General features: G+C 40.3%; 1 protein-coding gene across 1 annotated transcript; it reads left to right on the forward strand.

Moving 5' to 3' along the window:
* Window positions 1–76: 76 nt before the first annotated feature.
* Window positions 77–16,007, forward strand: LOC139381998 (cytosolic phospholipase A2 zeta-like). The gene is made up of 16 exons (XM_071125909.1): window positions 77–116; window positions 384–435; window positions 643–779; window positions 2,418–2,546; window positions 2,645–2,685; window positions 2,814–2,856; window positions 6,106–6,261; window positions 10,894–11,030; window positions 11,181–11,403; window positions 11,667–11,784; window positions 11,995–12,132; window positions 12,247–12,354; window positions 14,166–14,345; window positions 14,525–14,694; window positions 14,899–15,085; window positions 15,389–16,007. Exons 1-16 carry the CDS (start codon window positions 108–110, stop codon window positions 15,598–15,600), a joined length of 2,040 nt encoding a protein of 679 aa, XP_070982010.1. The 5' UTR covers window positions 77–107; the 3' UTR covers window positions 15,601–16,007.
* The last annotated feature ends 673 nt before the right edge of the window (window positions 16,008–16,680 follow it).

Below are 16,680 nucleotides of genomic sequence, written 5' to 3' on the forward strand. Positions count from 1 at the left end.
CCTATTATGCCTCACCTACATAGTGTATTTACCTTCCACTCTTCAGGGAGAAGGATTCCCAGCAGCTGACAGGCTCTTCAATTCTTTGGGAGGAACATTCACTAACCATGATGAAGGTACAGTACTTCTCTATATTTTAAAGTGTATGCTATAGATCATGCACAAAACATTGTTTATCTCGTCCAGGTGCTTTCATGTTTGAAATGTATCCATTAGAATTATGCAGGTGCTTAATGTATCTACTATATAAACAAATATTGTTTCTCACTACACCCTTCAGCACTTTTTTTTCCAGAATATGTAGGGTGTATGTGTGTTGTATTTCTGTAACTATCTCTGTATGTTTTTGCCTCCCCTGTTAGAGAAGAGTTAAGACCTACCAGAGCCTGACTGTTACCGTACTCCGAGCAAAAAACAACCAATCTCATGATTATTGTGAGTCATATTGTTTTCGCCTTGTGCATACTTTTCATAGATTTCTAAATTAATTTTCAGAGCAGACACTTTTTTGGGTGAAAAAAACAAACAAACTGAACTACCACTTTTAAGCTTTTTAGTTAAGGTCTCTGATCTGTTTATACATACAAAGACCTACCTGCTATTGGCAAAACTATTTTGTGACAGTCCTGTTTTGTTTTACAGGGTCTGAGTCGGACTGTTACGTTATTGTACGCCTCCCCACAGCTTCTGCCAGGTCTCACCGTACTAAGACTGTGCCCAACAGCAAGACCCCAGAGTGGAATGAGAGTTTCCACTTCAGGGTCCACCGTCATGTCAAGGTACGTCCCCTCACACAATAGGCCAATCACTAGGCAGAGTTACCCATAGGGACATAGTGTTCCTAAAACCTATGTATTTACACATGCAGTGCCTTCAGAAAGTACTTGTAACTCTTTACTTTTTTCACATGTTGTGTTACAGCCTGATTTTTTAAATGGATTCAATTGAGTTTGTTTTGTCACTGGCCTACACACAATACCCCATAATGCCAAAGTGGAATTATGAAATGTCTGGAGTCAATAAGTATTCAACCCCTTTGTTATCGCAAGCCTAAATAAATGTGACAGAGCGTGAAGATATTTGAAAAGAATAATGGGCAAATGTTGCACAATCCAGGTGTGGAAAGCTCTGAGAGATGCTCTTAGAGAAAGACTCACAGCTGTATTCGCTGCCAAAGGTGCTTCTACATGTGTGAATACTTATGTAATAATTCTGCATTTCATTTTGAATAAATCCGGAATACATTTGGAATAAAATGAAATTCTAAAACCATGTTTTCACTTTGTTATTATGGGGTATTGTGTGTAGATGGGTGAGAAAAAAATGAATAATGTATTCCATTTTGAATTCAGGTTGCAACACAACAAAATGTGGAATAAGTCAAGGGGTATGAATACTTTCTAAAGGTACTGTAAGTAGGTAGGGTGTTTTTCTTCCTCAAATATATATATACATTTTTTAATTGATCGGAATAAGGGACCAAACTATATAGCTACTACTGGGACACACATTGAACTAGGCTACTATAGAGAGAGGATGGATGAGAGAGAGGCCAGTGGTGATGCCAGTGGAGATGCATGAATTGCGCCATGGAACAGAAGACAGATGAGTAAATTAAAAGTTATTTAATTGGCTGGGCAATTTAATCCAAAGTATTCAGAGCCCTTGACTTTTTCCACATTTTGTTACGTTACAGCCTTATTCTAAAATTGATTACATAAAACATTTTCCTCAGCAATCTACACACAATACCCCATAATGATAAAACAAAAACAGTTTTTTAAACATTTTTACAAATGTGTTCCAAATAAAAAACAGAAATACCTTATTTACATATGTATTCTGACCCTTTGCTGTGAGACTCGAAATTGAGCTCAGGTGCATCCTGTTTCCATTGATCATCCGTTTTGACATTCCTGCAGTTTGGGTCTATGGAAATCGAATATCTGTCTAACTGATTCGTTCTGACACCGGGCCTGCAGTCAGCAACTGCGCCATAAATCCGTCTGCATATTGAAACTTGAGATTGTGAGATGGTGACCTTTTGAGCTGCAGAGACATGTAATCAGAAAACCTGTTCCTTCCCTACCAGAAATGGAATAACAATAATTACACAATCACACATTTTATTGGAACACAAATTGAATTGTAACACATAAAAAAATGCATTCTACCCAGCTTTTCTTTCACAACCCCCTGAAAAGCTAGTTTGGAGTGCATTTTTATTTCCTTAATATATTGGAAAAAGGTTATCAAGCTGTTTCACATGCCATGGAATGAGCGAATGAGAGATTGTATCTCATTAGTTTACCCCTTATAGTATAAAACAGACATGCATTGTCTTGTTGTAATATATTGTAAATCAAAATACATCCAAACGTGGTAAAATGGAGTAAGAGATGGCCTTGTCTTTTCAGAATATTGTGGAGTTGACGATGTACGATGAGGACAGTATCATGAGTGATGACTTGTGCTCCATTGTAGTGTTTGACATCAGTAACCTCACACCTGGGAAGAAGGAGACCAAGACCTTCCTCAGTGAACCGGTAGGACTATTATAGCACTAAGGATTAGAGCCAGAATATGTCATTAATGAATCCCATGTAGCCTATGTTTAGTCTCCTATGCCATCTCTCTATTTCAGACCACAAATGAATTGTGGGTTGAGTTTGAGTTGCTGGAGAGGTGAGTGACAACTTTGACATCCATACCATTGTCAGACTACTTTCAAAGAAGGAGCTGAAATAGTCACATTTTTGTTGTTGTAAAAAGGTATTCCATGATTGACAACAGTTTGTGTTCCCTGTTTGCAGTAAAGAGCATGCTGGTGACTATCTCTCTAATGGTGTACTAGTGGTAAGGACATGATCATATGTTTTATCATTCTAAGGCAAAGTCAGCATAAAAAGGATGATCATAGAGGGATAATGATGAGGTCAATAATGAAAGGACATGGAAACAGACAATTATTTGTATTTAATACTGTGCATTCGGAAAGTATTCAGACCCCTTCCCTTTTTCCAAATTTTGTTACTTTACAGCCTTATTCTAAAATGTATTAAATTCCTCATCAATCTACACACATTAACCCTTAATGACAAAGCAAAATAAAAATGTATGCATGTGTATGTGTGTGTGTATGTATGTGTGTGTGTGTGTGTGTGTGTATGTATGTATGTATGTATGTATATATATATATACATACATACATACATACATACATACATACATACATACATACACACACACACACACACACACACACACACACACATACACATGCATACATTTTTTTTAAATATATATATAATATATATATATATATATATTTTATTATATTTTATATATACAGTGCCTTGCGAAAGTATTCGGCCCCCTTGAACTTTGCGACCTTTTGACACATTTCAGGCTTCAAACATAAAGATATAAAACTGTATTTTTTTGTGAAGAATCAACAACAAGTGGGACACAATCATGAAGTGGAACGACATTTATTGGATATTTCAAACTTTTTTAACAAATCAAAAACTGAAAAATTGGGCGTGCAAAATTATTCAGCCCCTTTACTTTCAGTGCAGCAAACTCTCTCCAGAAGTTCAGTGAGGATCTCTGAATGATCCAATGTTGACCTAAATGACTAATGATGATAAATACAATCCACCTGTGTGTAATCAAGTCTCCGTATAAATGCACCTGCACTGTGATAGTCTCAGAGGTCCGTTAAAAGCTCAGAGAGCATCATGAAGAACAAGGAACACACCAGGCAGGTCCGAGATACTGCTGTGAAGAAGTTTAAAGCTGGATTTAGATACAAAAAGATTTCCCAAGCTTTAAACATCCCAAGGAGCACTGTGCAAGCGATAATATTGAAATGGAAGGAGTATCAGACCACTGCAAATCTACCAAGACCTGGCCGTCCCTCTAAACTTTCAGCTCATACAAGGAGAAGACTGATCAGAGATGCAGCCAAGAGGCCCGTGATCACTCTGGATGAACTGCATAGATCTACAGCTGAGGTGGGAGACTCTGTCCATAGGACAACAATCAGTCGTATATTGCACAAATCTGGCCTTTATGGAAGAGTGGCAAGAAGAAAGCCATTTCTTAAAGATATCCATAAAAAGTGTCGTTTAAAGTTTGCCACAAGCCACCTGGGAGACACACCAAACATGTGGAAGAAGGTGCTCTGGTCAGATGAAACCAAAATTGAACTTTTTGGCAACAATGCAAAACGTTATGTTTGGCGTAAAAGCAACACAGCTGAACACACCATCCCCACTGTCAAACATGGTGGTGGCAGCATCATGGTTTGGGCCTGCTTTTCTTCAGCAGGGACAGGGAATATGGTTAAAATTGATGGGAAGATGGATGGAGCCAAATACAGGACCATTCTGGAAGAAAACCTGATGGAGTCTGCAAAAGACCTGAGACTGGGACGGAGATTTGTCTTCCAACAAGACAATGATCCAAAACATAAAGCAAAATCTACAATGGAATGGTTCAAAAATAAACATATCCAGGTGTTAGAATGGCCAAGTCAAAGTCCAGACCTGAATCCAATCGAGAATCTGTGGAAAGAACTGAAAACTGCTGTTCACAAATGCTCTCCAACCAACCTCACTGAGCTCGAGCTGTTTTGCAAGGAGGAATGGGAAAAAATGTCAGTCTCTCGATGTGCAAAACTGATAGAGACATACCCCAAGCGACTTACAGCTGTAATCGCAGCAAAAGGTGGCGCTACAAAGTATTAACTTAAGGGGGCTGAATAATTTTGCACACCCAATTTTTCAGTTTTTGATTTGTTAAAAAAGTTTGAAATATCCAATAAATGTCGTTCCACTTCATGATTGTGTCCCACTTGTTGTTGATTCTTCACAAAAAAATACAGTTTTATATCTTTATGTTTGAAGCCTGAAATGTGGCAAAAGGTCGCAAAGTTCAAGGGGGCCGAATACTTTCGCAAGGCACTGTATATATAAAATTGCGCTCAGGTGCATCCTTTTTCCATTAATCATCCTTGAGGTGTTTCTACAACTTGAGGTCCCACAAGGTCCCACAGTTGACAGTGCATGTCAGAGCAAAAACCAAGCCATGAGGTCGAATGAATGGTCCATAGAGCTCCGAGACAGGATTTTGTGGGGGGGAAGGGGGGGGAAGGGTACCAAAAAAATTCAGCAGCATTGAAGGTCCCCAAGAACACAGTGGCCTTCATCATTCTTAAATGGAAGAAGTTTGTAACCACCAAGACTCTTCCTAGAGCTGCCCGCCCGGACAAGCTGCGCAATCGGGGGTGAAGGGCCTTGGTCAGGGAGGTGACCAAGAACCCAATGGTCACTGTGACAGAGCTCCAGAGTTCATCTGTGAAGATGGGAGAACCTTCCAGAAGGACAACCATCTCTGCAGCACTCCACCAATCAGGCCTTTACGGTAGAGTGGCCAGACGGAAGCCACTCCTCAGTAAAAGGCACATGACAGCCCGCTTGGAGTTTGCCAAATGGCACCTAAAGGCTCTCAGACAATGAGAAACAAGATTCTTTGGTCTGATAATACCGAAATTGAATGAAGGGTCACGTCTGAAGGAAACCTGGCACCATCCCTACGGTGAAGCATGGTGGTGGCAGCATCATACTCTGGGGATGTTTTTCAGCGACTGGGACTGGGAGACTAGTCAGGATCGAGGGAAAGATCAATTGAGAGAAGTACATTCCCCATTGAACCTGACAGAGCTTGAGAGGATCTGCAGAGAAGAATGGGAGAAACTCTCCAAATACAGGTGTAGCATCATACCCAAGAATACTTGGCTGTAATCGCTGCCAAAGGTGCTTCAACAAAGTACTGAGTAAAGGGTCTGAATACTTGATGTAATTTTTTTTGCAAAACCTGTTTTTGATTTGTCATTATGGGTTATTGTGTGCAGATTGATGAGGGGTGTTTTCCATTTTTTTTAATCCATTTTAAATTAAGACTAATGTAACAATGTGGGAAAAGTCAAGGGGTCTGAATACTTTCTGAATGCAATGTACATGCTGTACAAAATGAAGGAAAGAACTTGTCATCCACAAACAGAAGGCTATTGGCTGATCATTGTAGTATATTTTGTCCTAGGCCTCCACATTCTCTACTGTGGATGTGAATGTGGAAAAGCTGATGACCACTGCCAGTGAGTATTATTGTGTCATGTCTGTAACTGATTCGTTCTGGCGCCGGCCCTGCAGTCAGCAACTGCGCCATAAATCCGTCTGCATATTGAAACTTGAGATTGTGAGATTGTGACCTTTTGAGCTGCAGAGACATGTAATCAGAAAACCTGTTCCTTCCCTACCAGAAATGGAATAACAATAATTACACAATCACACATTTTATTGGAACACAAATTGAATTGTAACACATAATGCATTCTACCCAGCTTTTCTTTCACAAACCCCTGAAAAGCTAGTTTGAAGAGCATTTTTCTCCAGGTGCCTGTTGAACATAGTTTGCCATTTACTTGACCCATAAAACAGGTTTAAACTTGTTTGCAAGATTTAAGACGTGGATATATCTACAGTCTTAAGACTATCCCTGGGGCAAAGTTGGTTGCATTATTGTCATTATCAGTTCCTGGTTTGAGTTAGTTTTGCCTGTTCAGTGTCAGGACAGGCCTAAGGGGTGTTCACTTTGTTATTAGTATTTGCATTCTTCCTAACCCAGTTGCTTCCCTCTATAGTCCTGACAAGAGGAGTGACCACGTTTACATGCGCACAGTATTCTGGATAGTAGCTCATATCCCGCTTAAGGTTTTATTCTGGATAAGTTCATATGGGTTAAATGGAATAGTAACTGAAATCTGGACACTGACTGTAGGTCTATAACCTCTCACATGTAGCATAATATTAACTTCTGCAGAATTATGCACTTCTTTCAGTAAAATGATACAACAAATGTCATTTTGTCTCGGAAACAGAAATGATTTATTTTATCTCTTTAGAAAATGAAAATACACGTGTCACTTGTTATCTTTAACACTGTTATGCAAGCAGACAGCATTTCAACCACATAAAATATGCACCCAAGAAGAACTGAAGTCTTATCAGAGACATGTTTAAACTTTTTCTCAGCTTTTAATTTCCTTAACAGGTCAAGCTGATTACATTTGGACATTTTGCACAGGAACAATCTTTCCACTGTTTTGGAGGTATTGTGTTTTCTCTCCGGTCCCTAAACAAAACAGACAGCTTTACAGGTGTTAACTAAATTACTAATAAATTCATTCTATTGATGTTATTCTGGTGAGCACTACTTTATTTAGTCTTCTGGGCAACAAGTTATGACAGAAGCGAAGCTGCATGTATCTAACTATAGTTGACAAACACATGTCGGAAATTATACTATGCCCTACCAAAATGTCGTAAATTGTAAGCAAAAACGTATCTAAATTAGGGGTAAAAGTAGCCTAAGCCAGTAGGCTACACGGTCCAGTACAATTTATCAGCAAAATAAAGTATAATGGAATTATTATGGTGGATCGATCTGCACAGGACTGGTTCTAAAATCTGATAGGATTTTTCTATTGGATTCTTGTATTGGAATCCTATAGGATCCTATAACATACAATCCTAAAGTATCGAATCCCATAGCAGTCCAATAGGACTGGTTCCAAATTCTGAATTTTAATCACTCCCGTATTGTGGTGGTGTGTTGAAGAGGTTGAGAACCTCTTCAATTATCACTGGTGTGAGTAGGCAAAGAGATGGAGATTGTGCTCCGGAGCGATACGGGACAGAGACTGTCTCTGTTTGCAGTTGAACATAAATGTTCAAGTTTCTGTTCCATATTTAGCTGTGAGATTGCCCAATAAAGCTACATATTACAGTAGATTATTTGATATTATTTCCGCTAATTTCCTGTACGTGGAGAGTATGTGTTACTACATTGCACAACCTCACGCTTTGACCAAATCGAATTGAGGGTAATTACACGTCCTTTTTACCACAGATCAGATTTGCTATCAATTTTCAAACTCAAATGGCAGAGGAAATTCGGGGCGCTCTCTGTATTAAAGTCGCTGGCTTCACACAAATACATGGATTTGAGAGTCAAACTTTCACTCCAATAACAGTCAACTCTTGTCACTGTTGATATACTATGGTGGGTCGTGATTCGTTGAAGATAAATAATAAAGCAACTGATTTGTTTCCGTCCCCGTTTCCACAGCAACTTCTCTTCTAACCAGTGATATACTGTGTGAACGATTCTGAGATTCAGTGTGGCCTTTGAATAGTGCTATTTTGAAATCAAACGTTTGACCCCGCTCTATTGATGTCAAATTGATATCGATATGTGATTAACAAAATAGTGTTGCGTTTAGCTTTCTGCGTTGGCGACCCACTCAAAACAAAATGCAACAATCCAAAATGTGGCTGGCTGTCTTCTACAAGTTGTCCTCTAACAAGTGACGCAAACAATATTTCCAGTTTCCATTTGGTTTTTGATTTGTGTTAGTTTCAACAGCGCATACAGCCTGATTTCCCCCTAGTCAATATGAGTGATTAATTGCTACTTGTCAAAACAACAGGGTTTTTGGTTTATCCCCAATAGCTGCTGCAAAAGCATCAGCTACTCTTCCTGGGGTCTACATAAAACATAACATAATACATAGTACAGAACATTATTAGTCAAGGACGGAAATACCTCAATTTAAAACGTCACATATAGCCAACATATCAGTACTTACACACAATATCTAAGTCTAATACATGGTATAGTGCAAATTACAACATGTATAAAATGGCTGTGTCTCTTCACAGTCCTTTGTTCATTAAAGTGTTTTTTTATCTGTTTTTATTGCTAGCTTGAGTTACCTGGGGTGGCAGAGTTCCATGTAGCCATGACTCTATTTAATACTGTGAGTTTCCCATCCTCTGTTCTGGACCTGGGGACTGTAAAGAGACCTCTGGTTGCATGTATTGTGTTGTACCTATGTGTGTCTGAACTGTGTGCAAACTGCTTGAACAGACAGTTCGGTACCTTCAACACATCAATACCTTGCACAAAGACCAATATGCAGTCAATCTCTCCTCAACTTTGAGTGTGATACGCACTGCTTTGTTCTGGACCAACTGCAATTTACTTATGTCCTTCGTTGTCGCAGATGACCACACATCTAAACAGTAGTCCAGGTGTGACCAAACTAGGGCCAGTAGGACCTGTCTGGTCGACTGAGCTGTCAAGAAGGCAGCGCAACACCCTATCATCACATTTTAGCCACCTTTGAGTCTATATGTTTAGACCATGACAGCTTGCCATTTACACCCAGCAGTTTAGTCTCCTCAACTTGCTCAATAGCCACATCATTCAATAATAGATCTGAATGAGGTTTAGCATTGAGCGAGAGATTTGTCCAAAAAAAATATGCTTTTCGTTTTTTAGAACTGACTGGAGCTCTATGTTAAGTTATCAGTTATTTATTTAACTGTTGCAGCCAACGTGTATACTGTTGAGGCCCTTCCCTATAGTCATGCTGAAAGTCTGCTGATAACTTTTGTTCTGTAAAATTACTTTGTATTTGATGTTTATTGATTTGAACACTTCAAAACAGTGTTATGACATAAGGCTATTTATCAAAAATGATTGTCAAGGGGAAGCAGCGACAGCATCATTTTCAACTTATGTTTTAGGAATATAAATGGAACATTCAACATTCATTTCCAATAGTATTCTTCTTAATTTGATCAAAACTGCTGAATGAGTACAAATAACGTGATGTAATTGAGTTATTTATTTTGATCTACCTGAAATAATGAAAACGTGTTTGCCTTGCCTATAATAAGGCTGACTCGCCTAGTTAAATAAAGGTTAAAAATATAAGGCACATACTTATATTTAGCAATAAGAAATATTTCTCATCTGCTATAACAATAGTTACTCAAAAACAAGATGCAAATGGATACAACTTAGCCAAATAACAGTAGTTTCTTAGCTAGCAGAAAAATGTGTGCATAAAGGGTTGCACAATGACAAAATAGGACTTAAACATTGATAACTTTGTCAGGAAACATAAGGAAACAAATACTGTACTCCAGTGGTGGAAAAAGTATCCAATTGTCATACTTGAATAAAAGTAAAGATAACTTAATAGAAAATGTCTCAAGTAAAAGTGAAAGTCACCCAGTAAAATACTATTTGAGTAAAAGTCTGAAAGTATTTGGTTTTAAGTTTACTTGCACAACCGTTCAAAAGTTTGGGGTCACTTAGAAATGTCCTCGTTTTTGAAAGAAAATCCCCAAAAATGGTCAATTTTAAAATAACATAAAATTGATCGGAAATACAGTGTAGACATTGTTAATGTTGTAAATGACTATTGTAGCTGGATTTTTTTTTAATGGAATTTCTACATAGGCATACAGAGGCCCATTATCAGCAACCATCACTCCTGTGTTCCAATGGCACGTTGTGTTAGCTAATCCAAGTTGATTATTTTTAAAGGCTAATTGATCACTAGAAAACCATTTTGCAATTATGTTAGCACAGCTGAAAACTGTTGTGCTGATTAAGGAAGCAATAAAACTGTCCTTTAGACTAGACTAGTTGAGTATCTGGAGCATCAGCATTTGTGGGTTCGATTACAGGCTCAAAATGGCCAGAAACAAAGAACTTTCTTCTGAAACTCATCAGTCTATACTTGTTCTGAGAAATGAAAGCTATTGCCAAGAAACTGATGAAGACTAATGAAGACTGAATATTGATGCTGACCAAATATGTTTGTGTTTTTCCAGTCTCATGAAAGACATTGTTGTGGGGAATTGGTTTATTTCTACTGTGGTGACATTCACTGTAATTATGGAACAAGTCTCAAACAGGTTGACTGACAGATGGAAGATCCAACCAGAGATGGTGTTTGTCTTTTTCACCCAGGTGCCTGTTATAGCTGTGGTTGGCTCAGGGGGAGGGACCAGAGCAATGACTGGCTTGTATGGCAGTCTGAAGGGGCTGCAGAGACTGGGCCTACTGGATGCTATGAGCTATATCACTGGTGTGTCAGGCTCCACATGGTGAGCATGGAATTTATCTCCATTGCAATTAAATATGCCATATCCAATAAGCAAAATTAATGAAGGAGTGAATGAACAAACTAACACATGCCAGTTTATACTACTGAGACCCATACTTATGTGACATCATAACAGATTCCTGTTCAACAGGGCCTTAGCGACGCTGTATCAGGAAGCAGATTGGTCACAGTGTGATATGGATGAGTCCATCTCAGCTATGGAGGGGGAGATCACCAAGAGTTTCCTCAGTGCCTTCACCCCTGAGAAGCTGCAGTACTACAGACACCAGATGGCAGAGAAAGAGAAGGAGGGTCATATGGTGTCACTCATAGACATGTGGGGTCTGGTCATCGAGCACTGCCTGTATGGGAAGGTACAACAGCCTACTGTACACTCCTACTTTACAATACACACTGTACTAATCACACTGCAATGGGAAGGAGTTTCACGGAAATGGTTGTTGCCTGTAATTATAGTGCTTTTTATTTAATTGAAACCATGGAATGTTTTTCCCACAGGCACAATTAGTGTCTTATGTCTTTCACACGGAGTTATGATGCTTTACATATTTAACATTTTGCGAAGTTGTTTGGAACAGCCTGTGACAGAATGATTTCTCCAATGTGTGATTTGTAGAAGAACACCAGTACTCTGTTTGACCAGCAGAAGGCTGTATCAGAGGGACAGAACCCTTTACCCATCTGCACTGCTGTCAACCTGAAAGATGGAGTGAAAGACACCACAAGAGAACTTGGTAAAGCTGTTCTAGCATTTTATGTTTGATAATATGTATTTTAATGAAACCCAAACAGTGGTCCACGTGTTGAATAACAGAATGTTGGTGTTAACTTTATGTATCCAGGTAATACACCAAACGTATGTTGCGCGTGTCAAATCAAAAATGCTATACGACCGATTTGAAAAATTGCAGTTGGAGTTGAAATGGCTGTTCCTATCATTTTAGAGTGGTGTGAGTTCACACCATATGAGGTGGGCATTCCAAAGTATGGCGCCTACATCCATGCGGAGGACTTCGGGAGTGAATTCTACCTTGGTCACCTAGTCAAAAAACATCCAGCGATACGTACCTCCTATCTGCTTGGTGAGATTTCACTTATTTGTGTGTGCATGCGTGTGCAAAATGTATCTATGAATTTCAATGTAAATGCAATACTTTTTACAACGGTTGTGGGCACCTCTGCCTCTGTGTTGACAGGTCTTTGGAGCAGTGTCTTCTCTCTTAACCTGACCCAGCTTTGGAGATTTGCAACTGGAGGTCAGCCATCCTGGAGCCCATGGCTGGGTGAAGATGTCAACAAAATAGGTAAAATCAAATGAACTTCTATTGGTCACATACACGTGATTAGCAGATGTTATCACGGGTGTAGCGAAATGCTTGTGCTTCTAGCTCTGACAGTGCAGTAATATCTAACAAGCAACATGTAACAAATTACACAACATATACCCAATACACACAAATCTAAGTAGGAATGAATTAAAACTATATACATATGGACGAGCAATGTCAGAGCAGAACGGACTAAAATACCGTAGAATAGTATAGAGTACAGTATATACATATGAGATGAGTAATGCAAGATACGTAAACATTATTAAGTGACTAAGATACCGTAGAAAAGTATAGAATACAGTATATACATATGAGATGAGTAATGCCAGATGTGTAAACCTTAGAGTGACTAGTGTTCCATTCCTTGAAGTGGCCAGTGATTTCTAGTCTATGTCTATAGGCAGCAGCCTCTAATGTGCTAGGGATGGCTGTTTAACAGTCTGATGGCCTTAAGATAGAAGCTGTTTTCAGTCTCTCGGTCCCAGCTTTTATGCACTTGTACTGACCTCGCATTCTGGATGATAGTGGGGTGAACAGGCAGTGGCTCAGGTGGTTGATGTCCATGATGATATTTTTGGCCTTCTGGTGACATCGGGTGCTATAGGTGTCCTGGAGGACAGGTAGTTTGCCCCTGGTAATGCGTTGGGCAGACTGCACCACCCTCTGGAGAGCCCTGCGGTTGCGGGTGGTGCAGTTGCCGTACCAGGCGGTGATACAGCCCGTCAAGATGCTTTCAATTGTGCATCTGTAAAAGTATGTGAGGGTTTTAGGTGACAAGCCACATTTCTTTAGCCTCCTGAGGTTGAAGAGGCTCTGTTTTGCCTTCTTCACCACACTGTCTGTGTGGGTGGTCCATTTCAGTTTGTCAGTGATGTGTACGGCAAAGAACTTGAAGCTTTCTACCTTCTCCACTGCGGTACCGTCGATGTAGATGGGGAGGTGCACCCTATGCTGTTTCCTGAAGTCCACGATCATCTCCTTTGTTTTGTTGACGTTGAGTGAGAGGTTGTTTTCCAGGCATAACACTCCCAGAGTCCTCACCTCCCCTCAGTAGGCTGACTCGTCATCGTTGGTAATCAAGCCTACTACTGTTGTGTCATCTGCAAACTTGATGATTGAGTTGGAGGCGTGCTTGGCTATGCAGTCATGGGTAAACAGGGAGTACAGGAGGGGGCTGAGCACACACCCTTGTGGGTCCCCAGTGTTGAGGATCAGCGGAGAGGATCGGTTGGTCTAGGGATGTTTCCTACCTTCACCTGGGGGTGGCCTGTCAGGAAGTCCAGGACTCAGTTGCACAGGGCAGGGTTCAGACGCTGGGCCTCGACCTTAAGGATGAGCTTGGAGGGTACTATGGTGTTGATAGTCAATAATCAGCATTCTTACATAGTTATTCCTCTTGTCCAGATAGGATAGGGCAGAGTGATGGCGATTGCATCGTCTGTGGATCGGTTGGTCTAGGGTGTCAGGTAAGGTAGAGGTGATTATGATCCTTGACTAGTCTCTCAAAGCACTTCATGATGACAGAGGTGAGTGCTATGGGGCGATAGTCATTAAGTTCAGTTACCTTTGCCTTCTTGGGTACAGGAACAAAGGTGGCCCTCTTGAAGCATGTGGGGACAGCAGACGAGGTTAGGGAGATATTGAATATGCCCTTAAACACACCAGCCAGCTGGTCTGCACATGCTCGGAGGATGCGACTAGGGTCTCTATACTATACTGTTCTACAGCCAAACTCTGTGGCAATATTTCAGTTATTTGACACCCCTCAAATTCTTCCTCCAAAGAAACCGACAATGAACCAACCACCCTGGACACCTATCTCTTCAAGCCTGTCACTAACACTGCCTCAGCGCTGACCAGCTTCTTTACCACCCGGCCAGTCATCACTCAGATTTACAACTTTATGCGGGGGTTCTTCCTGCACTGGAACTACAATGACAACAGCAACTTTACTGCCTGGAAAGGTACCATGCATGAACTTCCCCTAACTATTACTGGTAAAACAAATTCAACATGGATTTATTCAAATACTGTTGTACAGTGTGTGTGTGTGTGGCACCAACAGTCTATTTATGTATTGTATTATTACTGTATGTAGATTAAGATTATGTTTGCTGAAGTTTTTCTCCCAATGTTGCTGCAGATATGCATCCAGATGCCTTCCCCAACAGACTGACTCCAGCTGACTCCACACTCCACCTGGCAGACTCTGGGTTCTCCATCAACACAGGCTGCCCCCCTGTCTTGAGACCAGAGAGGGCTGTTGATGTCATCATGTCCCTCAACTATTCGTGGTGCGAGGACCAATTCGAAGTAAATGGGTTGAATTTATGAATAATACAAGAGTGAATTTGTGTTGAAAGATGAACAGAGCAGTGTACTTGATCATTTGCTAGATCCACATTTTGCACAGAGGTCTGCACACACACACAAGGCCAGAAGGTGCATATGACTTGCCTAATGGCCATACACTGAGTTTGATTGTTCTGACTGACATCTCTTTAATCGATCTACCAGGTCCTAAAGAGGACTGAGGTTTACTGCAAAGACCACAGCATCCCCTTCCCCCGCATTGACTTCAGCAGCCTGAAGGGACAGCCCCTGAAAGAGTTATACATCTTTGAGGATGAAAAGAACCCCAAGGCTCCCACAGTGCTTCACTTCCCTTTCGTCAACATCTCATTCAAAGAGTTCAAGGCCCCTGGTAAGCACTGTCAAGATGATGGTCATTTTAAAAGAAGCAGAGTGTAGGGGTAGTCAATGAGCTACTGTAGCTAGCTTATAGTTCAAGCTGTCAATAAGCCATTGGCTCTGTGCCTGTCAATCAAATCAATATTCTGTCAATAGAAAATGGTTCATATGTGTTTTAGGGATCAGGGCCAAAGATCATTGCCTTCAAACTTTGTATTGGATTGCACTTTGTTGATATTATTGATCAAACTATAGTTTGATTTTAAGGTTGTTTGATGTTTAAAGCTGATGGTATTGTTATGTTCTCATTCTTTAGGTGTGGCACGTAAGGGTAAGGAGGAGATGATGGCAGGGGATGTTGACGTTAGCACAAGCAGCTCCCCCTACCTCACCAAACACCTGACCTACGCAGCAAAGGACTTCCGGGCACTGACAGACCTTACCTCATACAACATCCAGAACAACAAGGAGAAGATCCTCCAGGCTCTCGGGAAGGTCCTCGAGAGGAAGGTGCCTGTGGAGGAATAGGACCACCATGAGCAGCACGCATGCCATTGACATGAGCCCCTCCATGGAGGGAGAGCGAGAACAACATGCAATCAGATCAGTCTTTACATTGAGAGGAGCAATTCTAACTGCAATTTCTTGGTGGGACGTCCAGTCTGGTTACACTGTCCATTTGAGACAGTAAGAGAGAGAGGAAGACAGTGTGAAGACATCAGCAGCAGCTTGCTGACTTGATATTGTGAATATATTTTCATGAATTGTATCTTCAATTCAGGGGGCTTGGTTTCATTTTTTAGATCATAAAGAGCAGAGTATTTTGATATGAGTTTTTGCCTTCTACGTTTTATGATTGATGTATTTTCAGAGAGACCAGGTCTCATTCATTTGCTTGCTTATTATTAGATGTCGTGTCTGAACTATCATTAAATGTGAAGACTGTTATTTTATCAAATCAATTCTCATGGTGTATTTGTTATTACGTGTTTAAACAAAGCATGTACACTTTAATTAACGAGGAAGTCGGGGCATCACGGGAAAATGTTTATAGAGTCTATTTCCCGAATCAACTCTTCAGATATTTTCATATCTTATCGATTAGTCTTCTATTAATGTATAATTATTACCTCATCACTTCTCATTACTGAACGTCGCAAACCCTTGGATATCTGCATGAGCCTAAATGATGAATCAGCGATATACAAATTGGCTTAATTAATTATTTGCTAACTAACTAAATAATCACAGAAATACATAACAAACAAACAGTAGTTATTGGTTACTAACACAATGCATTGATAAGTCCCTAGTGGGCTAAACCGGTATGACATCTTGGTTGACAATGGAAACGGTTGGGGACAGGAAAAGAGCGGGAAAGACTAAATGGATTCACTACACACAGTTGATAATTATATTCTTTGAAATGCTAATCCTTTGCACTTGAACGGCCGCTCATTCGAGAATAATTGCAATGTATATATTTACGCTTGTATGTCATTATCTTCTCTGTTGGAATCGCCGGTCCGTCTGCTGGAAAGTCAGTTCATCAGAGTCTCTGGTTAACTTCCCCAGAAGTCACAATGTCTTTCGTAGTTGTCGCTTTCT

This window comes from Oncorhynchus clarkii, chromosome 23 (genome assembly GCF_045791955.1).
Source record: "Oncorhynchus clarkii lewisi isolate Uvic-CL-2024 chromosome 23, UVic_Ocla_1.0, whole genome shotgun sequence".
NCBI classification, from domain to species: domain Eukaryota; kingdom Metazoa; phylum Chordata; class Actinopteri; order Salmoniformes; family Salmonidae; genus Oncorhynchus; species Oncorhynchus clarkii.